The sequence below is a fragment of the Haliaeetus leucocephalus genome, unplaced genomic scaffold (assembly GCF_000737465.1).
Source record: "Haliaeetus leucocephalus isolate CR32 unplaced genomic scaffold, Haliaeetus_leucocephalus-4.0 Scaffold251, whole genome shotgun sequence".
NCBI classification, from domain to species: domain Eukaryota; kingdom Metazoa; phylum Chordata; class Aves; order Accipitriformes; family Accipitridae; genus Haliaeetus; species Haliaeetus leucocephalus.
In genome coordinates, this window is record NW_010972687.1 from 6,346,897 (window position 1) to 6,373,755 (window position 26,859).

Consider the following 26,859-nt stretch of genomic DNA (forward strand, 5'->3'; position numbering starts at 1 on the left):
TTCTGCTTTAAAATCAGAACATAAGTTAAAGCAGAGGGCACTTGATTCAATTTTGTCTCAAGTTTCAAATTGAAATGTTGAAATGGAAAAATGTGCATCTTCAATAAAATTTAAATAAACTTTCCATTTTAAAATACTAAATTATTTGGACAAATATTTCAAATTCCTTTGGGGGGGGAAGCTTTTTGCACTTTGGAATGTTGAATTTGATTCTTTGTTTTAGAAAGCCAAAAAGGTAACTGAAAATCGGTATTTTCCTGCTGCTGAATCTTTAAAACTTTATTTTACACCATTAACATTTTTCAGTCAGTTTTTCAGCTGGCTTTATGCTGAAATCAGTGCTGTGGGAATCAAAATTTTGAATGTCTCGACTTGTGTTCAATTAATATTTGGCACATTTTCTTTCATTCCTACACCTGTTTCCATTAGTTTTCTTGTTGAACTTATCTGTGAAGGGGAGGGACTCTAAAAGACAAAAGTGGTTGTATGTAACTGCAAGTGATATCCAACAAGTCCAAATCTTCTTGGATTAAAGGGTGAAACTCCACTGAAGTCAATGGAGCTTTAAGTATTGGCACCAACAGAAAATTTGTCCCATGGAGTGCAAAGTGTATTGTCACATCTTGAATGCTCTTCATTCGCATGATAGATGTTACTAAAGGTGTTTCTTTTCAAGCACTTATGCATTTATTATTTTCAAAACCCATTTCCTCAGAGAGGTCAAAAGCTCTTCTCATCACCATAGGGAGCCCATGGGAATTTTGGCATTCTGAAGTACAGCAGGTATCCAACTGCATTAAAATGTTAATGCCTTTTTTTTTTTTTTTTTTAACCATGCTTTGGTGGAATCTAATTATTTTTTGATTGGAAGGAAAAACATTCCAGCAGGAAAAATGTCACATTAAAATCAGATTACTTCCAACTAATCCATAAAAGAAATTCCCCTAGTGAAGAGGCCCTTTCTCTGATTGCTTTATATCACTAGTGTGATGCTATAATACCATTTTTATACCATTTTTTTCTGGCAATTTTTGGTATTATCTATGCAGAAAACAGATTGCAGATCTCCTCTGAAAGCCAAATGTTTTTTCCTGCTTGGTTGTACAGTAAAGCTGGAATTTTCCCTCCTTGCCTATGTTGATATTTTTCCTTCAGAGCAGAGAACAATGCAATTATTTATTATTATTTGCACACATTAATTCAGAGCCCCAAGGTCCAAACAAGACCTCACTGTGCGAAGCACTGTGGGACTCCACAGCTGCAAATAACTCCTGCCTGAAGAGCTTTTGGGCTATAGTCCCACTCCTGTAACCTGGAGCTAGTTGGCTGGCCTGTGGGCAGGTTACAGACCTGGGGCTTCATGTACAGGGTGAAGTATGGGGGAAGGATGCTTTGTTGTCCTGCCTGCACAAGCAGGGAGTCCCAGGGATTAAATCCTTTGCCCCAGCTCACACAGGAAATCTGTGGCTGACGCTGAGGTGGAAGCCAGATCTCCTGCGTGGCCCCCTCAGCCCCTGACCCATCCGTCCTTCCTCCCTGGTGTCATGTTGGCCTCCAGCGCAGAAACTTCTATCCAAGGAATTTTCCATTGAGTTCTGCTGCTGATGAGTTTCTTTCTCACCAATAGGTGGAAACTGACAGCCCGGTTTCTCAGGTGACACAAGGAACGGTTCTGCCATCCCAAATGAGGCAGGAAAAACATCACGCAGAACAAGGAATTTTCCATAAGAAACTGTACCATAGCAACTGAAAAAGACGTTGAAGCACATTACATTTTCTCAGCTTGTTGCAACCTGTGCTTTGATGCAACAGGACATCAGAAAAGCGAAGACTTGGGGTTTTTGTTTTTCTTTTCCTCAGTTACTTCTTTGGCCAGGAGAGTGATTGCTTTAACTGGTGCTGCTTGATCATAATGAATTTATTGCAAGATTGTGTAACCTTTCCACATCCGTCTCCAAAGTCTGTGCCAGAGCCTGTGTTCTGGCATGCATTGTCATGCTATAGCTGGGGAGGGTGAGGGAACTACATCTGCAAACTTCCATAAGAGAACACAAGCTTTTGAAATTGTAGGATAACTAACCAAATGGGATGCAGAAATATTTCCAACAGGCTGGCAGCTGTGCAATATGTGGCATCGAAATAAAGTTGAGTCACTAAGAAGTAGTGATAAATAAGCTAGCAAAAGTTTCTGTCTTTTTTTTCTAAGCATACCCCAAATATGATTGTCTAGTGTAACATCAAAAAACACTGTGCAGAAACAAGTGGCTGTGGCATTGGTTTGGTTATAGACAAATTCTTGCTGTACTAGGGATAGCATTTAATTAAAATGTTGTGTAAAATCTTTAAGGGAAGTCTTTGCAGGGCAGATGTTTAGCTTGTTCCTGAGCAGCTGTAACAGGCTTTTCAGGGTGAAGACATCTAAATTAACAGGACCTAAAATGCTTAAGTGAGAAAACAGGAGAAAATCTGATTAGCACTACTAATCAACCGAGGTCTGGAGATTCCCTTTCTTTTGAACTGGAGCAGTTTAGTCATCTTCCTTTTCTTTTTTTCAGAGTTCATACTGCATGCTGCCCATATTTAATCTCTTGTGTCCTTTCCCAAGCCTATCAGCAGTTCAGTCTTGTGCTTCTCACTGGAGACAATAAACTCCATGATGTGGATGACCCTCCTCTCTTATATATCTGTAGATATGAATTACTGGGTGGAAAGCTGCAGCATATAGCACATTTGTTATGTATGTACAGTCTTCATTCACACTCACAACCTGTCCAATTTCTGAGGTATTTCTGAGGCAAGATGTACCTCTTTTCTGTGAGACTGCTTGTTTCAGGTTCCCCTCGATGCCAGTGACAGGCCTGTCACTGATTTGGGAAAGTTGTATCAGACTCCTGCGGAGCTGGGCTTGAACTAAAAATGCTATACGGGAGCAGGAGTCGTCACACGCGTCCTTAACTAGGGCTGCTGTCAGCAAGGTCCATATGTGAAAGCACAGTACTTTTGGTGCAGTAGCAGGGATAATACAGGTTCTCAAACCACTTGTTCCTAGCTACTGTAGCTAGCTTTCAACTTAGTTAATTATGGGCAAAAATACCGTTCAAAATAGTCTGGAGAAGAGATTTTTCCTGATGATGTTGTTTGGATGCTTAGCTAGAATAGCCCTCATTAGGATGCAGTTTACCATTTTCCCCAATTGCCACAGCAACTGCCATTTCTGATGCCTGCTTGGCACAGTATGAAAGAAAATGATTCCAGTAGCTCCTGTTCAGAAATCTCGAATTGTTTACATTTATGAAGGTGTGGAAAGGGAGCTACACCAAGTAGTTTTGAAGTGCTGGTTGTGGTATGTTAATCCCTGAGGGCCTGTTTATTTTTATGCAGGATTGTACATAAAAGACTGTAAACTAACAACGTACAGTCTGGAATAAGCGAAGAATTAGGGCACTTAGTGAAGCAGCAGACCTCACATTTTCATAGGTTTATAGCAAGTCTCTTTTTTTTTGTGTGTGTGTCTTAAATTAAGGGATGCTGTGGGTTTCTTAATTGCTTTCTTCAGCAGCTTGTCCTTGTGACTGTTCATCTAGAAGGACTCCACTGAATTTCCCAGTTTCCATTTTGTAAGTAAGAGCAGGATTAGTTTCATGGCATACAAGATAGCACTGAAGGCAATGCAAGAGAAAGTGTTGTAAAATCTTTTTTCTGCATGCGCTTTTTTTCTTTCCAGTTGCTTTTATTTTTGACTGTATTATAATGCACTTAAACTTTAAGGAGGCCAGAATCTGTAAAAACAAAAGAAAGTATTCATTGCAGCCAAATCTGTATCTGAAGAGTTTCCACTTGAGATTTTGAAATCAAGAAAGTGATGGCAGCGAGGAGTTTGGGCCACTGTTTTCAAAATACACCAAATAAGAACTTTGACAAATACAAAACTTACACTTCATAGCTTTCTGATACTGTCCAAAGAGAAAATAATTAATATTTTAAAAAAACCCACTGTTATGAAACAGCTAGGTAAGCATTTCTGGACTTATTTTCTAGGGGGGGGGGGAACAATGATAGGGGGATTTACTCAGCAGAAGCCTCATAAGAGTTGTTAGCCAAAATGCTGATGACAAATACCTTTTCATCTCTGTGTCTAGGTTTCAGAAGCAAATGATGTTGCCTCTCTGTAGTTTCTCTGTAAGGAAAAATGCAAATCAGTAATGGTTATTTTTGCAGTTAGAGCCTATTAGATTCTTGGAACATGTGGCTGAATTACCATTCTCCTATCGAAGAAAATGTTACAAGGGAAGAATAAATGCAACAGAAGCAATGGTGAAAGCAATGCACTAGCCTCTAAGTTAGGTGAGAATTTTAAGTGGGAAAATACGGGAAAAAACACCTAATAAATCTTGAAATTGGTTTATAAATAATTATGTTAGATTTTGACCCTTCCTCTTCTCCTTAAAATTCTGATCAGAAGAGCAGGCTAGAACCAGGAACAGAGTCCTGGAAATTGCTTGAGGACCATTTTGTGAATGTTGGACTACCAAAAGGCAAAGTAGCCCTCCAGCTCCCTAACAGGCTTCAGACCAGTCCCTCCTAAAAGCAGGTCTGTACTTGCCCTCCTGCTGGTGGTGGTCTTGCAGGAGGCAGCAGTTAATCAACATGCTTGTAAAGTGGTCTGTTAATGTACCCTGGTGACATCTTGTCTGAAGGGCTAACAATAATGCTTTGTGTACCTCAGTGTTTTAGTTAAGTGCAGACAGTGTGCATATCAGTGGACAACACCCGTCTCCTTAGCTGCAAGTGCCAGTTCTGAGCAACTTCAGACAAAAATCCAGCTGTTTCACTAGTAACAATAAAATTATGGTAATTTTTAATATTTCCTTTACTGATAAGCAGTATCTGGTGTTCTGCCATTATAGTTCAACAAATGTAGCAGTCATTTGTCTTGGTTACTGCTGCTCAAAATGCTTTCCAAGTACATGAGTATGTAGGCAGCTGGTATTTATTGCTCTGGGAGAGAACTTGAACTTCAGAAGGAAGCAGAGAAAAAAACCTACATTTTTGGCTACCTTTGTTCTGTGCCGACTACAGTTGCTGTAAGTATCATGGTGTACAGTAGTTGGAACAAAACAATTTTGTTTTTTAAAAGCAACAGTCATACAGATTCTAGGTGAGAAGAGAACTTTTCTGGTGCACGCATTTTTGGCTTCTTGCAGAGACTGCCAGAATTACATTTGCATTCATTTCAGTCTACAACAAGTATTACAGAAGATTCAACTGTAAGTACTTTCCAAATATAAAGGGCACAGGGGAGAAGGTGACTATGATTTATGATGACATTAAGCTTTTACAGAATATCATACGTGTGTACTAGCTATCGCCATAAAATTAACTGGTACTAATTGGTCAGAGCTGCCAACTCAGTCTGCTTATGAGTGTAACACTCTTCTTTAGGTCATGTTCATTATACTGACATCGTATGTCAGATCCTGAATAAAGTTCATTCAGCCATTTCTGCCGTTCTTCTTGTTTTCCCTGCTACGTGTGTGTGCTGCCATCAGAGAGAGTTCACATCTCGGCAAAGACTGGGTCTGTGTGCTTTGGGATATATGTGTCTCGGGTATCTGCCCAGTGGCCACTTCTCCAGGAACAGTGGTGCTATGGGAGGGCATCCTTCATTTGAATCATGCCTGGTGTTTTCCTTTTCTTGGAAACTGACTGGAACAAAATGTTCAAAGCTCTTTCTTCCTCCCTTTGCTCTTTTTTTTTCTCCCTCTTTCTGTCTTTCACTTCTATGCCTCAAAAGGCTGTAACTGGATTCATTATTGTGTGATTACTCAGCAGTAAACTTCTATGCATTTTGCTTCATTTGGGCAGCTCCTGTTCCTTAGTGACAGCTGCTTGGCTCGGCACACTGTAATTATCAACTCAAAACCAAGATGCTTTTAGGTGCTGAAAGCACATTGGCAGAGACTGAACTTGTCCTCAACCTTGTCATGGGCCATAGCTTTAAAAGATCCCATTTAGTGGCTGGTTGGTTGTGTTGTCGCTGTTGGTACTGGGGCTCTGACAGATCATTATCATAGTGGACCTGTGGGAAGCTGTTGTTATCCTAAAGGAGTACAGGTCCTTGTTTTTCTTTAGCTGCTGACATATTGTATAGTTGGCTTTTGATTAATGTATCTGTGTTCATTCTCTTTCTCTAAAATAAAGTTTTATTGATATATGGGAGGGGATTTATAAGTGTTAGTGAAAATTTAAAAAGCCCTTATTTAAACAGATGTCTGAAGGAAACTTTGCTGAGAAACAGACCTGTTGGTTTGTTGTCTGTAGTGGAACCAAGGCACTCTCTGCTCCTATTTTAAGCATACCTCTGTTTGGCTTGCTGACTGGACAGGCGGGCTGTATGCTGACTGAGTGAGTGGTGCCTAGCTGTCTGCAGCCATGCGGGCATACAGAGCATGCCATTGCCTCTGATCCACTAAGGGGCAAGTGGCCCAGGGCTGTATGGTGTGCAGACCACTTGCAAGGGGCTGTATGTAGCTGAGACTTTTGCTCCCTCACCAAATTTGTTTTAGCAGAGAAGGAAGACTCTTCCTTCTTTGTCTGCAATGTAGAGAAACATAATTTAGAGCTCAAGTGAGTGGAATGAGATTTCTCATGTTCTCTGCTAGATCTGTTAGCTAGTTGTGTTAGTTTTCATGTTACATGAAAATAACATGCCAATCCAAGAGGGGAGAAGAGAAAATATGTGACGTTTTTGCAAGAGAAATGATCTGGGAAAGTCCTGCTGTTCCCGTTGTCAAGCCACAGCTTTTCTTTTCTCACTGTATCAATGGGGCATGTTGGGTTTTCTATCAGAGCTATTAGAATAGGCATCTATCCTACTGCTATTAAAAAAGGCTTTGAAATGTTCTCAAATCCTGCTGGGCTATAGTTTAGTGTAACTTACAGAGCAGTTGCAAGTATGAGCACCACTGTTTGCTTAAGCAAAGCTCCATGTAAGGGGCATGACATAGTCTCATTTGTATCCTTCCCTAGGATATGGGGAGGTTGTCAGACCCTGGAGAATGATGAGAAGTCACCCAGGCTGTAGAAACCTCATGATCTTTACACACGGAATAATTCGTGTTTTATAAACATACACATTACAATCTTAGTCCTTTGGAGGATGCAGGACAGAAAAAACAGGTCAGCAGGGGAGGTGATGTGTGGTCTACGATAAGGAGATCTTTTTAAGCTCGAAAAACGAAGCCATGTGCTATACTTGTATGGAAACAGAGGAAGACTTTTTTTCCAGCGCATGTGCAACAAGACAAAAGAAAAGTATTCTTTTCTTTGCAGTTGTTGAGGATCTGATCCTGAAAAACCCTCAGCACGTTCAGTCCTACAAACCCTTAGTGACTTCATTTGAATGACCTCTAAGTGAGACCTTGTAGGGCTTTTGTTTGAAGCTAGTACCATGTAATAATCTTTTGACTGCTTTGTGGCTGCAGTAGAGGTATCTGGCACAGCCCAGCAGTAAAGACAAATTTTCATGCACATGCTGCCAGTTACAACTGCCTTTGTTACCCATAAGTACTGGGACTCCGAAACTGTAATAGGGGCTGAGGGAGAAATGCCCTATGGGGACATTGGCCTCTCACTACAGGAAAGACATTGAGGTGCTGGAACATGTCGAGAGAAGGGCAACCAAGTTGGTGAGGGGCCTGGAGCACAAGTCTTATGAGGAGCAGCTGAGGGAACTGGGGCTGTTTAGTCTGGAGAAAAGGAGGCTGAGGGGAGACCTTATCGCTCTCTACAACTACCTGAAAGAAGATCGTAGTGAGGTGGGTGTTGGTCTTTTCTCCCAAGTGATATGACAAGAGGAAATGGCCTCAAGTTGCAGCACAGGAGGTTTAGGTTGGATATTAGAGGAAAAATTTCTTTACTGAGAGGGTTGTCAGGCATTGGAATAGGCTGCCCAGGGAAGTGGTGGAGTCACCATCCCTGGAGGTATTAAAAAAGCACATAGACAAGGCACTCCAGAACATGGTTTAGTGGGCATGGATGATGGTTGGACTTGATGATCTTGAAGGTCTTTTCCAACCTAAAGAATTCTATGACTCTGACAGAAGCCTCTGTGGGTGGCATGCCCTTAGCAAAGACATGTGCCAGCCTGTCAGTGAAACAAAAGCAGAGCAACAAATGCTTCACCATGGAAGGATGCAGAAATGCTGAAGGACAGAACATCAGTAAAACGAATAGCCTCTTTTCAAGGTCCGTTCACCTTTTAAGATGATTTTGCTCATCTCTCCCGTTGCATGGGGCAGTGTAATGGTTAGTGCTAACCCCTTCTGTGTTCCCATAGGACAGAGGGCAAACTGAGGTTCTTTTGTTTTCAGTGTACAGGAAGACTCAAGACTTGTTTTCTCTCCTTCCTGCTGATTTTGTTTCTCAGTGAGTAATACAAGGATCTGATCAAAGGGAGAGAAGGTTTCTATTGTTTGTTTACAATGCCCCATGTCTTTATTTGTCTTCTGTGGGTCCTCCTCGGAGATAACCAAACCTGTAACTTTTCTCTGGGTTTGAAGGCCACTTATGGCAAAACCCAGGAAAGGGGGTGGTATGCACAGAATGATAGGAGCAAGTAACCATGTAGGGGCAAAGCCTTAACTATTTGCAGTTAAGGAAGCAGGCAGAGACTGAACCTTCCTCTAGGGGAGGAGTTTACCTCGGTAGGCCCAAAGAAAGCAAAACATGGGCATGCATAAGATTCAGCTTTCCTCATGGAAAGCCTCACAGTGTGCTGCACCCTGATAGAACTGTAAAAAGTGCTCTTAGGGAAAGGGTAAATAATATGCTTAAAAATGATATATAGAAGACTGGGTTCTCTCCCACTCCTGCAATATTTTCTCTATTGTTCCCTTTTCTTTCCAGCACAATTAGCTGCAACAAGGCAGACCTACCCATCTAACATGGCAGATCAGATGGTATGCTAGCTTTTAGTAAAACAGTTCAGCAATAGGTAAAGATTAAGTATGTGCTTAACTTTTATACAAGGGGATAGAATTTGAGACTGTTAGCTAAGCACATGATTTATTGCTTCACAGGCTTGAAAGCTCCATTTACTTTTCATATTTCCTTTTGAAAGGGCACCAGTAAAACCCTTCTGTCCTCCCTTATATTGAGGTACAAAATTATTTCTTTTTCTTTTTAAAACGAGAAGAGAAAAAGCAAAGCAGAGAAACCTACATCAAAAATAGGGCAATTTTGTTTGAATTTCACCTTTATACCCGCTTAGGCCAATCTTGAATATGGCTTAGTCTCTGAATGTATGGTGTTTCTTTCAGGTCCTGCTTTTCACACTGGAATCCTGGGATGCTTTTCAGACTATGCCTGTTTCTGAAAACAGAGGTAGAAAAGAGTTAATACTCTGAAGACAGTTTATTAGCCCTTCTCCCCAGCAAGCATCTAATATATGAGATATGCTACATGGTACTTCCCCATCCTTTGCTGAGTGCTTCTCTTTCTGCAGCACGGAAGATTCCTAAAGATTAGTATCATGCTGAAGGGAAAGGATTTCCTGGTCTGAGCTAAGAGAAGGGTGGTGGTGGTGGTGGTGAGATCATTGTCTCCAGTTAACATAGAAGATGGACCAGATTTGCCACAATAAGATAATACTAGCAGAGGTTTTCTACAGCAACATATGCACAATAGTCTTTAAGTTTTACAATCATTAATTGTTTGGAAGAAGTGCATTGAGATTGTCATTTACAAATTAAGTATATACACATCTGCAAAGGCAATGTTTGCTCCAAATTCCAGCACAGTTTTCTGCTTAAAGCTGATTTACCATACTGTGCTGAAAAGCTGTTAGTAGGCTGGAAGCAGCGTAGAAAGGGAAATACAGAGCAATTAATATCTGCTATTTATTCTGAACACAGAGCACCAAATTTAGCTTTCAGTTATTCTGATATATCCCAATTGTTTTAGCATGTAACAGATCAAATCCATATTTAATACATATTTATTGAAATAAAAAACAGTTTCGGGTTGCTAAGGCTTGAGGGCCTTGTATACCTTAGTTTTTGTACGCAAGGGCAAATTCATGCCTGGAAAAACTGTTGACTTTATTATTCTTGTTTTCCTGAAGGGTGAATTTAGCTCATAAGGCTCATGCATTTAAAACAATGATAGCATTGTTATTATAATTTATTATTAAGTAGCTCTTATTTGATTATAAGGATCTAATCAAATATGGCAATATGCCTATCTGTAGCCAAACTGAGAGGATCTTGGCCAACTAAAACAAATCAGTTACCATAACAAAAGAGTAAGATAAAATGCCTCACCAGGAATCAAATATTAACCCCAAAAGACGTCAAACACTTGAGTTTCAGCCAGAGAAGAGCCACGCCAGCTATAGCAAAATGAGTTTACAGTGGGCAAGAGTTGTGGTGCTCCTGCCGGTGCGGGCAGGTGGAGGAGGACTGGGCATCCTCCCAGGAGCTGCAGCACTGTCACAAAGGGAAGTCTAATTCTCAGCCAAGACAATAGAACCTCTGGGGTTTAAAGTATGGATCCTGTGAGGATTTAAGTTGTAAATGAAGCAACTGAAAGGTTAAGCTGCAGCATCACAGGTTTATTGGATTTATCATCAGATGTAGCTCTTGACAGCTAGGAGATGCCTGGGAATTATGCCATTTCTGTGAGTACTCACAGGTTTGCCTTTCATAAATGTCTCTGGTTCTTCCAGGAAGACCACTGCCTATTAAAGTTGCCCATTAAATGTCTCCTCAAAGCCTACTTGGGGTCTGATGCCTGTGAAAAGTCTAGCAAATCACTGATCGCCGCTCAGGGATAACTGTTTTACAACTGTTGAATTAAACTGTTCTTTTTCAAAGAAACAAAACAAAATTCAAAATTACTCAGAAACCATACTTGTATAGGTAATGTGACAAGGCCCAAGTGCCTTTCTGACCTTGTTCTTCTGTGGATTCTCCATACTCAGTTTTCTATAACCTGCACCAGCACCTTTCATTTAGAGCAGAGTACCTGAGGAACAGGTTTTCTGTTGGCTTATTTTCTTTCTGTTAAAGAGATGTGAGTTGAATCTCAGGTGTGGACTATGTATATGAAAACATGCTGCTTGTTTGTTTGCACCTACAATAGCTGGGCACAGGTCTTGCATGAGAATTTGTTGCTGCTGTATGGTAAAAATTAAACAACAATAGCACTACAGAAAGATATGTAGAGAATAATAAGTAATGAATGTTGTGTCAGATAAATATATCAAATAATCAGAAATACAATCTCAGAACTGAGCTGGCCCATTTCTGCATCCAGGCAATGCTGACAGGTTAAAAAGTTGTTTTTGTTTTTTTTTTTTTTTAAAAGTGCTTGTTGTCTTTTATTGCCATATTTGAGAGTAGATATCTCAATGTGCCAAAATTTCTGCTCTGGCAATAGCATGCAGAACTGTCAAGATGCTGCTGCTGCAGAATCTGATGGTCATTGGGCTAGACTTGCTGTCTGCTGTTTATAGTGATTTTGTGTCCTCCTGCTATGGAATTCTCTCTGAAATTCCATCCCTCCTTTTATATGAATGACAAATGCTGTACAAATTTGGTGTACTATCTGAACAGTCACCCAGCCATTTACACCTGTTTTTTCTAGTAAGTTCTTAGAAATATTTGAGTCTTCACAACTGCAAGAGAAATGGTGGGAGAAGAAATGAAGAAACTCGCAAAATGTCTTTCTGTGGCACCTCACATCACATCACAAGCTGAGTGTTTTCTGCGGCTGCTTTTTTCTTATGCAGCTGTAAATATGTTTTTAATATTACCTTACCTGGTTACTTGGCATCTTTAAGATCCTCATTCTCTTCTCAGAGTCCTGGCACAACACATTTCATCAGGACTGTGCCACATGTGTACTGCTAGCAAAATTTTGAATAGTATCCTAGAAAGCAGACTCAGCAGATGATTTAAGTGGGCATGCAACACTAGGATCTTCTAGTGTTGGTAGTTCAGTGAGCAGTGATGATGGAGCCTATCTGCTGTGGCTCTTACTGTCCATCAGTGAGTCCATATTGCAGCCTCTCCATAAGGACAGATCTCTGCTCTGCTGTTCTCATGAGGAATATGGGAACACATCTGGAACTTAGAGCACTTGTGATATCATAACTGAGTGAGGTGTTCAAGATGAGACACACTCATGCATACTACATAACTATTTAATTTTTGTGCTCTTTAAGAAACCCAGCCTTAAAAGGACTAGTGTGATCTTTGGATGTGCACAGATATAGGGAGCTGATTTTACGTATTTATCACAACCTTGTAGACAGTGATACAAGAACGTGGCTTCCCGTTCGGAAAAACAACTGGAAACAACTTCTTTTGAAAGGTTGTTGAATTTTTTTCCAGAGAAGAGCCATGAAAATTACTGGTGAATGGGAGAAAATGTTTTCCTGGGAGGGGCTTCCATCTCTTTGCCTTACCAAGAAGAGCAAGAAGAGTGTTGATTATGTATATTTGATACTAGACCTTAAAAGGCTGTCAGACTAGCAGAGAAAGTCTCCTAAAACCCAAGGGAGGGAGAGGCAAGCCAGACAAGCTAAAAATTAAGAGACAAAGAAAAAGGCATGCATTTTTATTAGCAATGAAAATGATTACACATTACGGCAAGTGAATAGTTCAGACTTTCAAATCAAGACTGGCACAGCCACTTTCTGGAGGCAGTCTTCTGCCAAGCACAAGTCATTTAACTCAATACTACGCTCCATGCTGTGTAGAATGTCAGCTTAGGTGGTGTAACGGTCACATGTGGTGTAAAATGTCCAGACCTATTGTTTGTGACGAAGGGAAAAACACTTTCAGTCTGTCACAGCATTTCACTTTTTAATTACGTGCAGAAACATTTTGATAATTTATACTGCTGAGTGTCCTGCTGTCCGTGGCTGGAATCAGTCACATCCAGCTGGGTGAATTCAGTGTGGTGAGGTGATCCCAAGTTGCCTGTTTTGCTGGTACCCACTCCAGAACATGGTGTGACCCTCTCTGTTCAGCCTCGTCATCAAAGATAGGTTACCTGGGGAGTGCAGTCCATGCCTGCAGACAGTGTTTGCAGGATAAGCCTCTGAGGCATCATTTCCAGTGTGACGTGTTGTTTGTTAGTGAGGGAAGCACCTAGAAGTCCAGCTCTGTTGGTAGGATGTCTCCAAGACCTTGAGATGAGAAGAGAGCCCGTTTCTGCAGTTGTGCTCCCTGTTGCCAGCCGATTCCCTGCAGTCATCTGTGGGAGCACCCTGCTTCTATGGCCATGGCCATGTGGTTATTATTTAACACCACAGCCTCTTTTCAGCATTTACCTTTGTTTAATTTGCTTGGTCTCACTTAATATTTTATGTTTCATTTTTCTCTTAAGTGTTTCAACTCAACTTACATTTTAGCTTAATGTAATGTATTTTTTACAGTAATTAGACAAGATCTTTTAAACCAGCAGTGATGTGTTCTTAAAAGTATAAATGGCAGCTCAAAGGCAATCACCGTTTAGAGTCAAAAGGAGGAAAATACTTAGTTGCCCTTTGAATGTTTGTATATCTTTGCCAGTGAGACAACCTTATGAGACCACTTCTTTGCTAAACCAGTTATGCCACCTCTTTGGCCAAATTCTGCTTTGTTTCTTCAACGCAAATCCAGGATAATCTCTTGGATTTAAACAGAGATAATTTGCTTTATCCTGATACTAACTGAAAGCAGATTTTGACCTGAATTTTTCAGTGTATCTTCTGCTGAAATCTCCTCCCACTGAAGATGGTGTCATTATGGCTGGGGCACTGAGTGTGCTAAATGGATTTTTTTCTTAGCTTGTATTTCTGTCACATCATATGTGTTTGATTTACTTACATTGTTGTTATATTTAATCTCTGCCCATTTAGTCACATTTACTGTCCTTTTTTATTTGTTTAGTAACGTGGTGCAGCTCAGAAAGGTAACAGGGATGGATAGAGCATGACAAGTTGCAAATATATTCTGTGCAGATCTCTTTTGCGGCTTGCTGTGTTTCAGTTTTGACAGTTTGTTCTATGGGATGGGTTGTTTATTCAAATGCTTGGTTTATATAAGAGCATTTAGCAGCAGCTGTAAGTGTACTACAGAGAAGTATTTGATATGTTTCTTATTTATTTTTTCCTCTATTGTTTGTGAATTCCTCCAGGAACTTCACAAAAAACTTTTGTACTGCTAGGGCCAACATTAGGGGTGTGCTGGATTCCAAATAGAGAGGAACCCCACAAAATTCAGAAAGCTGACTGTTCATCACCAGGTCTTTGGCAGCTGTGGAGAGAAGCAAGTGAAAAACTGCCTCTGCTGTAGTTTTGCTGCTGATGCCAGTAGGACAGGATCTCAGCCCTACTCCCTGTCTGTGGGCTTTGTGGACATTTTAAGATGGTGACACTGGTAACATGGAGCTGAACTTCTCTATGAAAGGAAGAGAGGCATCGTCCTGGTGATACTGGTCAGGCAAAGGGAAAGAGAAGAATTCTTCAAGAGACAGGGTTGAATGGCAGCTTTGGCAGGGGGTAGAGGGGACTACTCATTTATTAGTAAGCATTTTTTAAAGCACAGGTCACGAAGGTGTGCCGTGCTCCCGTGCTCGGGCAGCGTGCCGGGGCAGTGGTCCTCCCTGATTGTCTGCCCTGTGACCAGTATTAGCAGAGGTAAGGAATGCCAGTTAACTTGCGTCCGTGGGGAAAAGTTGTGTTTTGGTTCAGGCCTGTCTTGTGCTGACTGCATTTTGTGCTTTACCTGAAAAGCCAGTGCTGTGGAGGAAGTGAAAATACAAAGCAAATTCCTTCTGACTGCAGGGGAGCTGCTCAGGTAGCTGGCCAAAGCAAGCATACCCATATAAATGCATCATCATGATAAAACTTAGTCTTACGCTAGACCAGAGTTTGACAAGAGTGAAAAACATTGGTACCTTGCAGTCTCGTTTCACGTGTACTTGGTTATTAATGGGATGTATAGCCTCTGCTGGGAGACCTGGCGTCAGAGGAGGGGGTGGGCAATGTCACCCCTGCAGCTGCCAGCTGCAGGGACAGGAGCAAGCCCTTGCGGGTCTGGTGTGGCATGGGAAGAAGCTGGCTTTCCTCACTCTACTCCCAGGGCATGGTGGGCTTGCTTGCATGCTGACCTGGGGGTTTCTGGTAGGTGCCAGCTGGGTCTGGTGGAGGTCTGCTCCTTGGGTGCACTGCCTACCTGGCAGACTCATGATGCAGGTGCCTGGGGACGTCTCTCACTCTCCTGGCTTGCTCCAGCACTGGGCTCCCCTCGCCTGCATGCGCATGGACACAAAGTGCATTTATATGCAGTGCACTCAGTTTACGTCACTGTAGGTTCAGGTTGTGGGACACACATGTTTTTCTCTTGTAGACTGTGGGCACTTTCTCCAAATGCTGCTGACAGCAATGGGGACAGTCTGTGCCATTTCTCCCCACTGCTGTTACCAGCAGCACTCAGTTTTCTGTCTTTTAGTAATGGAGGCAAGGTGGTTTCTGCATAAGTAGTCACCCAGTTTGGAACAGGCGTGTGGCCAAGCATGGAGGCAGGGGTTGGTCTGCATCTGAATATATCCTAAATTATTGGCACGGTTCAATCCTGGTCCCTGCAGTTAAGCAGCTGAGCTGAGACTCATGCCTTTGCAGAAGCTGGCCTGATGCCTGTGCACTGCTATTTACTTCCCTGTGTTTAGGATTTAAGCTGCAAATAGGCTTTGTCCAGGTAGGGTTAAATTTCAGTGTTTGCAAAAGCAGCTAAGTGCACTGAGGGTAAATTCATCAGTAGATGCTGACTGTTTTGTACAATTTCAGCAACACAAGCTGTCAACCCTGTGGAGTTGGCCAGTTAAACTGCCCTTACAGCTGCTTTATTTAGCTTGAACATTGCAAATTGGTAATGTATTCTACAAAATTTGGTACAGTCATTTAAATATTACATCTTTTAGTGGAAGCTTGTGCTGAAATGAGAATGTAAAATGAGTTGAACAAAAATGCTCAGGGACTTTAACGTCTGAATCAATTGATTCTGGGCAGCAATTCAGCTAAGGCTCTGTCCACTATGCTGACTCAAACCTTTGTCCATCTTTTATTTCTTTTACTTCAGAGCAATACTGTAAATCATGTTTGCGAGAATGAAATTTCTGTCTTATTGTAACTATAGTGTAGCACAGAGAGGGAAAGCAGTTGAACAAGTGGTAAGAGAACCAAAAAGTAAGTTGGCTTTAGTTGAAAGAGGGCACTTTTTTTTTCTTGGATTAGGTTAATTTCAAAACTTTTTGGCTTTGGACAAGAGAGTTCAGCTATTGTTAGAGGTACAAAAATAGAAGTGGTGTGAGAAAAGTTTGGCTGTTTCCTGATTCTTTGTCTTCATGTTTTAAAAAAAGCCACATTGGCTGTTATGTATGCTCTGCAGCAGTCATCCTAACACGCTGATAAATGGCCTTTTCCCAGGTGACTCTTAATTCTATGTCTTCTTATTCAGCAAATGCACTAATCTCCAAATATAAATATATTAACTTGGTCTTTTTGGACAAAGCACTAATGAATGACACATGGGCACTTTGATTCCTTCCACAACATGCGCCCTACTCTACAAGCAACTCTGTCTCCATGTGCCTGTAAGCATGGACCCCATCCCATCCTGGACTTGCAGCTCACTTCTGACCTCTGTTTTGTCTTCTTTTCACAGTTGTGCAGCACATCAAGCGCCACAATATCGTTCTCAAAAGAGAACTGGGAGAAGGAGCCTTTGGGAAAGTCTTTCTGGCAGAATGCTATAACCTCTGTCCTGAGCAGGACAAGATCTTGGTGGCAGTGAAGGTAAAAGAATCTAGGCTTTCCATTATTAATTCATGGTTGCAACTAATGCTATTTTATTTGTAAATGATCGTGTTTGCCTATTCCGTAGCCCAGTGTAACTGCTCTGATATATGTGGAAGGGTTCACTAGGCTAATGGAGTGTTAAGAGAATGCAATATTTGATCTTGCTGGGGATTATAAAATGAGAGCTGAATTTCATAAGGAGAAGGGGGGAAACAGACTGTGTCACAAAGGGGCAAAATCTTTTATGATCTATCTAAAATATAATTAGTGAAAAATAATGTCTAGGTCATTAAAAATACATATATTTATGTCTAAAAAAATAATTTAATACTAGCTAAGTGGATAGGTTGTGTGTATAATTGCTAGTCAAAGAAGACCTTTCTTTCTCAGGATTGTGCTCTTCTTTTAGTCAGCCACTGAAATTATCTGTGGCTAATTGTCATTAATATAGCTGCCAGGAATGTTATAACAAACTTGTGGATAATATTGTCATGTGCTGTTAAACACTGGCTGGACAGAAATCTGGAAGTCGTGATATGTCATACCTGGAGGAGTGACCTTTGATTACACAGCTCCAGCCAACTCTCCCAAAGTATAGTCCAGAGGAGGAGGAAGCTACATGAAAACAGCCATAACCTTGGAGTTTCAAGTATACAGAATAGTTCCTGCATTTCTGGGGGAAAAAAAAGGGGGTTGTTTGGTTCTTCTAAAGGGCACAGACTACGTGGTACATTGGGAACCTACCAAGGAGTAAGAAGATTTCCAGCTTGATCTCAGAGCCTGGACACCAAATCTGCTTCACCGTACTAAGCCACCAAAATGGAAGGGCTGTGGTTGGTTGTTGACCTCAGCTATGGATGTATGCTAGAAAACAGTATCGGTGAAACTACACTTTAAGAGTCTGCAAAGTCTCCCTGGCAACAATCTCTTATCTCCATCTGTAGTGTTCTGCCAAAAGCTGAACAAGGTGTTCAGCATTTGAAGTATCTCATTATTGCAGGAGGAATACACATTTAGAATTGGGGCTGTGCCTAGGGATCAGAAAATAATTTTATGTGACCAGTCACAATTAAGCAACCATGTGTACATTTTGGATCAAACCATACAGTAAAAGATATCGAGTAGGTCATCTTTTTGAATTTGGGAACAAGGAATAGAGTTTTGGATCTGGCAGTGAGAGAACATGAGAGGGCGATGGACTTGTAGAGTGCTTTCTTGCTCCATCAGAAATAACAGGTTTTGGGGGATTGCCAAGGTTACAAGCTTTTTGATACCTGGGAGTTGTTCAGTCACATTGACTGGTGAGAAAAAATTAAGCCCTGAAGGTATGTATCATAGACGGAGAAAGCAAGAGATAAGAGATGACAAAACTAGATCTGAATGAATTTTCTACTGTATTTTGGTGAAGCTAGATCCTCTATCGCTTCAGGGAACTGCTGGATAGCAAAATGAAAGTCTTTCCATTTACTTGCTCCCTTTGAAAGTCCTGACCAAATGGAGTCTAGCACTTCTGCTGTTAAATGCTGCACCATGATTGCTCTCTGCTGCTCTGTCTCAGTGTAATTCACAAGGAAGTGCATTGAGCCTTTAAAGAGATAGATGTCTTCATGGATTTAGATGACAAATCTATCAGATTTCTGCACCAGTTGTCAAACTTTTTGGACAGGTTATGCCCATTTTATGTTTCTCACATTGGCTCTTGAAGATGTGACTGGCTGCCATCAAAGAGCAAAGTTTTTGGTGAGCAGTGCCATTGGATTGATTGGGGTTAATTGCCTAGCACTTCTCTCTTTCACCATGGTACTAACTGTGGCTCACAGGTATCCTTCAGTCACAGTGGAGGTCAAGGGATGGGACTTCACTGGTGTGCAGAGAGCTAACCAGAGAACTGTGTCTGGACCACACTGCTGGGCACGGGGTTTGGCAGTGGAAATGTGTGATTTTTTTTGTATTAGTCTTAGAGGAGCAGACATGGATGCCAGCAGTAGAGGGCAGCTCCTCCTGGCACACAGCAAGGGCTTTAGAAACCTTCACCCCCATGGGCAAAACCACAACACACCTGTCTCCGTGAAATAGATTTGGTGAGCCCAGTGGGAATATGTACTTGGCGAGGAGTAAGGTGGTGCCAGGAGGATTTTGGCAGTGAGGAGGCACAGTCTCACCCGCACAAGGTGGATCAGGATGGCTGGTGGTCCTCACTGGCTGCCTGTGCCTGCTGGGTGCTGGGCAACTGCGTGGTTCACACCTGGCCCTGAGCATCACCCCATCTGACTCAACATGCATCCTTCTCCTTTTTGGCTGGCTGGTATCCGAAATGTTGACATTGCTGCAGCAAATTATTTAGGAGCTAGGAGTCCCAGAAAAATCTGGGAAGACATAAAATCAGGCTTAGCATAAACAAGGAAAAGTGCTTGAGCTTTTGCTCCTTGGAAGAGGAGAAAAACAATCTGTTTAAATTTGTTTTGACTGTTAGGCTTTTTGGGGGAGCACTGAGTGTTTGGAAATGCTTTCTGTGGGTCAAACTGGGTGAGCAGAGAGCTTAACCACAGGTTAAGCTGGTTGCATGGGCACTGTACTAGCCTTCCCCCTGGGAGAGTTTGCACATCACATCAGAACACCATTTGCTGCAGGCACTTTTAGAGAACAGAGGGTGGAGGAAGGAAAAGTTATCATTTCCTTGCAGGCCATTTTGCCGCGCCACAGTAGTTGTTCAGGCCTGGATTCGTACTGTCTCCTCATAGGGTTGGATCCCCAGGCATAGTCTTGCACTAGTTTAATCTGTCTGGAGCTGGAGGTGAGGATGACTGTCAGGGCACAGGTTAGCAGCTGCCTCTGGCTCCCCTGTGAGGCTGGAGGGGGATTCACCCTGTGCTGTTCCAGGGTGGTGCTCAGCTAGCAGACTGCTATGTCTTTGAGGTGAAGAACATTTCCACGGCATCTGCAGAGGAAAACCAAAGGTTTCCAACTCTTTGGGTCTTCAGTTCAGAGAACAGTCAAAATCACCACTTCATTTCTTGAGGAAATGCGCCACTCAGCTCTTGTATGGTGATGGGGAGCAGTGGCAAGGCTTTCTTAGGGGAAGGCTGAAACTGTATAAAGGACAGCTGTCATGAGAGTTTCATTACCAAGTCATACTGATGTTGGTGAGGGCCACATCCCCCTACTCTTGCTCTGACCCACCTGTGAATGCAGCTCAGTGGTGTTGGGGTGGACTAAGGAGCTGGCCAGTTTGCACTCGCTACAGAGCACAGGTCTGCAGAGATCGGATAGTACGTGGATACCTGGGCAAGGACTTTGTGGAGAGTAAGCATGGGGTGGCAGTCTTGACTGTCACAAGGATGAACACAGCAGATGTGGAGGTCCTGTAACAGTGAGGGGGTCCCGCTGTTGCCCAGGGGAGTGTGTCCCTCCTCCTTAGCTGCTGGCCTGAGTGGTTGGAAAGTACACATGGCTGTATCTCAATTTCTACTGGGGAAAACTCCTATCAACTGGTGAGAGCGCTTTTGTATGCAGAGCTGTGGCGTACTTGTCAGTAATGATAATAATAATGAATATGTCTTTTTCTCTCTTTGTGCTCTTATGGTTTTATTTTGGTTTTATTTTTTCTGTTGCACTGAGAACAAGCTAAATGCATTAGTCAATGCCATTTTTATGTAAATTCAATGTACTTATTAATTTTTTCACTTTCAAGTCTCCTCCTTGCCTGATTGTGTCAGCTATCTCTCATGCATTGTGTCTATTCTGTGTGCTGCACAAAATAATGAAAAGGGGGTTTTGCAATGGTGGGTGTTAGAAATTCAAGTTGCCCCTTGGTAGTAGAAACCCTGCCTGAGTTTTACGTGGATTTTAGACCTTTCTGCATTTTGCTGTTTGACAGAAAATGTGTAATTGCCATGGCAACTGCTCTGTCATATGATAATTCTGCTGTTTCTGTGAGATAAAAAGCGTCTTCTGAAATATACAATATGCCATCCTCACACGGCAGAGCTGTCAGCATTTTTACTGTCTTTCCAGGGAAAGAGCCTGCTGGAAAGACTATCAGCCTATACTTCTCCCTGTGAATTTTTTTCCAGGTTGCTATTATTTAAAAATTGTTTTTATATTAATAGTTTTTCTAATTCTGTTGTTGAGAAGAATTACAGTCCAATTGCTTTACACATGAAACCACCAGAGGAAACTCAAGGGACAACAGAATTGTTCCCAGTGAATTCATTATATAGCATAGATTGGACTGTGGGTTGGTGCCTGTATAATGTTAAAGCATCATCCCAGAGCCCAGAAGCATTTCAATTCCTCACTCGGTTCAGATGGGATTGCGTGGGGACTGTAGTGCAGAGCCAATCTGATATCCACCTTAGATGATATAGCTGTGTATACTAATATATCATGGCTTTTGAAACTTTGATGATGCAATATCCTTGTTGCATCATTATTGGTAAAACTTGTGGAAGAAGGGTGCTGGGCCTGAAGACACATAAGATTCACAAGTGGGTCCCTCAGGGAAGGGACATCTGTGGCGTGCGTGATCTCTATTGCCTCTAGGATCCATAGAGCCTGAAATCCACAGGAAAAAGCCCCTGAACTTGGTAGGTGGCTATCCAGTCTGCCCTGCTTCTTGTCCCCCCATCTGAACCTTATTATGGCAGCTATTTATTTTTTAAGACCTACGGTTGCAGTTTCACAAGTAAAGCAAGTGTTTTCTCCAACAGTCATCTTTTAGTCCCTTCTTCACACATGCATATGTATAATACTAGAAAAGTGGACAAAATTGTCTCTGTTGAAGAAAAAGCTTGAACAAACCGTGACTACTGCAGCTAAAACCCATTTTTGATGGCAGAATGATTGCACAGTATGAACTTGTTCTGTGTCTGTTGTGTTAAGTGTGGTTGGTCCCATGCTCTGTATATGAATTTGGGGTAGAAAATAAAGTGACTAGATGGCCAGGAAAAACCATCTTTAGTTAAAACAATGCCACTACTTTTGTGTCTCATCTTTCTTTGTATTAAGTCTAGGTATAGTTAAAATCCAGAGGTACAGAGCCCAGGCATCAGGTTCTGTGAATAATAATTTGTGAACAATGGTAACCTGCTATCTTTCTCTTACTGTTTTAAAAATGTTGTTTGAATTAGTATAGTGCAACCACAGTATCTTTTAAAGGTAGAGCCTAGTAGTGGTTTATTGTCAATTATAATTATTCCTCATTTAACTGGTGTCAGAATTTGCTTTTTTTTGGTGCATGAAAGTGTTTCCTTGCTCAGGAAGTGTAGTTCTTAAGAGATCTGAAACTGCCTATGTGTGGCAGTTAAATTAGCATAATTTCATTATACAACATTTAAGCTTCCTATTTGATCCAGTGTTGATACATTTCCTTCAAAATGAAAATATGCAAGAATTTAGACCTCTATAAATAAAAGGGGGTGAGAAAAATTGACACTCCAGAATTCTGATCTACATCTACTTCCTCTCTGTCTATTGATTTAGGATTGATCTTCCAGTTACTTATACATATGCTTAATCTTGGGTGAGTAGATTTACTGAATTTCAAAGGAGTTTCTGGCTGAAGTCTCAGGTTGTAGGTTCTGGTCCAGGGACGTATCCTTGTATAAATCTACCTAATGTATAGCACACCATAGGGGCCAACATCAGCAACAGCAACATTAGTAATACATAAAGAATGCATCTGTGTTCCCACTAAGTATTTTAAGCAAGCAGAATTTTATTTTAAAGAACTTATGAGATGGGTAAATACCAACAGGATACTAGGGTTTGCCTGAGTTAAACGCTAAAGGGTATGAACCAGCTGTGTACTAGTATATTTTTGGATAAGATCAGTTTATTTGTTCTGTGTTTGGAAAACACTTGGCACAGTAAGATCATGAGTATTCCTACATCCTCTTACAAGAAAAATCATTGTTTGGCATGACATGCAGCAGGAGAATGAAAATTGTATGGCCATTATTTAATTGCACTTAAACATCCCAACTGCATTTCTAAAAGAGTTATTAAGGAAGTACTTCCTCCATCCTTTTTGCAGTAGAGTGTCCTTATCTTACCCTTACATTGCCATCCCACATGTTTGCAAACATCTCCCCTTCCTTACGTTTTTGTTTTCTCTGCCAGACACTGAAGGATGCCAGCGACAATGCCCGCAAGGACTTCCACCGCGAGGCAGAACTGCTAACTAACCTGCAACACGAGCATATCGTCAAGTTCTATGGCGTCTGTGTTGAGGGTGATCCGCTCATCATGGTCTTTGAGTATATGAAGCATGGAGATCTTAACAAATTCCTCAGGTAAATCCACAAACACGTATGGTGCTGCTGAGCCAGAAGTGGGCAGAGAAGGTAGGTGTTACTGGTACTTAGTGTCAAATCAACTACTACCTCTGGAAAATGCTGACACCTAGGAGAGCAAATCTCTGCAACTCATCTTCTGTACTGGGATGTAGGACTTATTGTTTATTTGCCTATTTGGAAGTACCATTAAGTCAAGCCTTATGGTTTGCACCAAAGGAATGGGAACCAAGGAAATACTGTTTCCAGTATATTTCAGTTTTTTCTGAAATGTTTGGTTATAAATCTTACAGTAGGAATAATTTTCTTGCAGGATTTCTTGTAGCACTTAGGAAGATCCCCCTCAACACCTATCGCTATCTGTAGGCATCTAAGAGCTTTTGAAATCTAACCCCTTTTCTCTTCCGTCCTCTCAGTATTTTGGAAAGACTGCAATTAATCTGAAGCAAGAAAACTGTGAGCCGTGGAAACTTCAGTGCAATGGAAAATGCTTCATCCTGGGGTCCAGATTAAGGCTTTATTTCATGAAGCTGTTCAGGAATGTGCATTGGAAATTGAAAATTGGCAGTAAAGCAGTCATAAATAAATAGATGATACCTAAGGTTCACAATAATAGGTAACTCATGAACCAGGAAGTTATGAACAGTGGCCTTGTGTATGTGCCGTTTCCACTAGCCTGCATTCATTGACATAAAAATAAGCAGTTAAGAGACAGCTTTTGCTCCTAGGTAAAAAAAAAAAAAACATGTGCATAAGGGACTGTTCTTTCAAGGTCTTCTGTGTCATTTTCATTAAAGGATTTCACAATGGCATTTCAATATACTGAGATCTCTCCTGCTGAAGATAGCTAGGGGTACCACCATTTTGGAAAGATATCTGTGACAAAGCTGTAAACCAAACAAAACTGATGTCCCTTTAAATGGGTTCAGATTTTCTATCTGTCTGAAATGGCTAGTGACTGCTAGTGTCACCATTTATGCATTTTTGAAAGCCTACGTGAAATGAGTTTGCTGTCTTTCTAATCTCTGCTGAACAAATAGCCACACCACAAAAGCAAATGACATGAACTAGCATCCTCCCGTATTGGCAGGGCTGCCAGGTTTGGCAGGGAGACTGGCGCCTGAACTGGGACACAGAGCAAACACTACTACTTTTCCCAGACTTATTGTCTCTCTGGCGGAGGATTTAAATATATTGTTTCTGATTGGCCTTTTCTTACCTTGTAACTCTGTTTTTGAATTATTGTACAGAAAGGTAGTTTAGCAGACAGTATATTTCCTACTTCAGGTCTTTCCTTTTTTTTAATTATTAATCAGCCCTTGTCTTTAGAACATAAAATGATTACGCTGGGACAAGCTGTTAAACCTAAGGTCCAATTTGTCATTCCTCTCACATTTGCTGCAGCTTGTGCTGCAGATCAGAGGTTAGTTGTAAGCCGGCTGTAAGAGCCTGTATTTCTTACCCTGCAGCGCCACCAAAGGCTGCCGGGGAAAAACGAAGCGGCAATTTAACCCAAGTGAGCCGTGCTGTCTGCATGCAGCCAGAGGCTGTTTCAGATCTAGGACTAAAGCCTTAAAGTCATGCCTGCCCTGTGCTTGTTCTGGCTCATGGAGACTGATGTGGATCCAAAGAAATCTCTGTCAGTGTTTCTGGCTGTTGCAGACACTGGGGAGCACCTCATTTACAGCCAATACCAAGAGGACAAGCAAGATGGATGGAGTTTTAAGAATAATCCAAAAGTTTCATTAGATACAGACCATGTCCACAAGGAAGCTAGCGAAAGATAAAGAGTTCTCTTAATTCAGCAACTCAGAGCTTCATGTCTGAGAGCAGTCATTAAAAAAATCCATGCAATGAAAAGGTACAGTGCTTTTCAATAGGAATTTGCCTATGAGTCTTGGTTGGAGATTTCATATCCTGCCGTTTATTCCTGCCCAACCCAGACCAGTTGCATGGCTGCCTTTATGTACTCTGTGGCAGAGAGCTCTTCGGCTGGTAGCAGGTGCAGTCCCAGCAATGCTACACACCCTCCTTCATTTCTTTCTCCCATCTGTCACTTTGCTCATGAAGTTCTTTCCTTGGGGCAATTTTAATTTCATAATTCTAATAGGTAGTGTCAGATTTGATCCCACAGATTTTGATTAATTTACAACTCTTTTCCAAACTCCTGTGCCCTTCCCCTAGGGATGAATTAAGGCCTCACCTCTGTTGATTAGAAAGGTGATTCTCTGAAACTCCTCTTTGTAGGAAAGAAGAACTTTTGAGAGAAAATAAAAATCAGTTCTAGAGTCTTTTTCCAAATTAAAAAAAAAAGGTTGAGGAGGGAAGAGGAGAGGTGGCCTCTTAGAATAGTCTGCGGGAATAGAATAAAAAAGGCTTCTGAAAATGCAGAATAATGGAATGGATGGAAAGGGATATTCAGAATACTATAAGGTGTGTCAAATGAGGAATGATTGCCAGATGACCTCATTAATTGGATAAGGATTAGCTAGTAATGCCTACTATAAAATGTTGTGTGTAGGAATGTTTATGTCTGTATTTTCAATATATTAGGATGTTACACATGTATACCAGAGCTAGCAGAGTTAAGATGGCTGAAGCACATGTTTTCCACTACTTTGCTGGGCTTTCCAAATGCAGAACGGCTATTCTTCTGCTGGAGTGTATACAAGTTTCTCATTCATCAGTCGATTATTGTATCTTGGGGACTTGCTAGGTCTTTAAAAGCTTGTATTTCTGAAGCTGTTTAGTTGTTCCAAATAGTGCATGTTTTGTGTCCTCTTCCTATTGTCAGGAATTCTTATCTCAGGCAGGACTCACCTTTGGTGATAAAATAAGCAAAAAGGGTTTCCTGCTGTGCTTTTGGATAGGAAATTAGAAGTGTAAATCTGAAATTGCTGCCCTTGTTGGTCAGATTGCATCTCAGAAGGAAGTTAGCTCTTTCTTCTTTAAGAAAAGATGGAAGGGTCAATGGCCTGTCTCCCTGTAGAAATCAAGGAATGCTGGTCATAGGAAAAGTGACGCTATGCATGCCACTTCATTACCATTCACTCTTACAGAGTGATAAGGTTTTCCTCAGTTACCTAACAGCTACATTTGCCAGTCTTTCTCCAGAAAAGATTACCAGAATAGAACAGGAAAAAGGTGGTGGTTTTGGACAAAGCAGTATTATTATGAATATATGTGTCTTACTTCTGTAAGTAATATAACACCTGTTGTGTAATGCTCTTCATACCACCTGTCTTTCACGCAATGAAGGAAAACAGTAAATGAAAAAAGCCAAGATACAAATTTTCACCTATGTCATCAATGAATTTGTAGGCCTTTTTGTTACTATATTTGAGCAAGTTACTTGTGTGGTTTTAGGCTCACTAATGCCTTTCACCTCCCAGCTTATGGCCTATCACTTAATTAGCTTGTATTTTGGGGCAGGGCGCATGGACCAGATGCAGTACTGATGGCAGAAGGCAACCGTCCTGCTGAGCTGACTCAATCCCAGATGCTTCACATTGCCCAGCAGATTGCAGCTGGTATGGTTTACCTGGCATCACAGCACTTTGTGCATCGGGATCTTGCTACCCGGAATTGTCTAGTTGGTGAGAACCTACTGGTGAAGATTGGGGATTTTGGAATGTCTAGAGATGTGTACAGCACGGACTACTATAGGGTAAGTGAACTGCTGTAATTGGTAATAACCTAGGTCTTGTTCAGTCATCT

At 41.5% G+C, this 26,859-nt stretch overlaps 1 protein-coding gene across 1 annotated transcript in view; it reads left to right on the top strand.

Annotated features, from left to right (window-relative positions):
* Positions 1-26,859, top strand: part of NTRK2 (neurotrophic tyrosine kinase, receptor, type 2) — a 185,086-nt gene that overhangs the window by 118,387 nt on the left and 39,840 nt on the right. Inside the window, exons 12-14 of the mRNA XM_010568646.1 lie at positions 16,716-16,846; positions 22,970-23,142; positions 26,575-26,809. Of these exons, the coding sequence (XP_010566948.1) occupies positions 16,716-16,846; positions 22,970-23,142; positions 26,575-26,809 (539 nt within the window). The remainder of the gene's footprint in view (positions 1-16,715; positions 16,847-22,969; positions 23,143-26,574; positions 26,810-26,859) is intronic.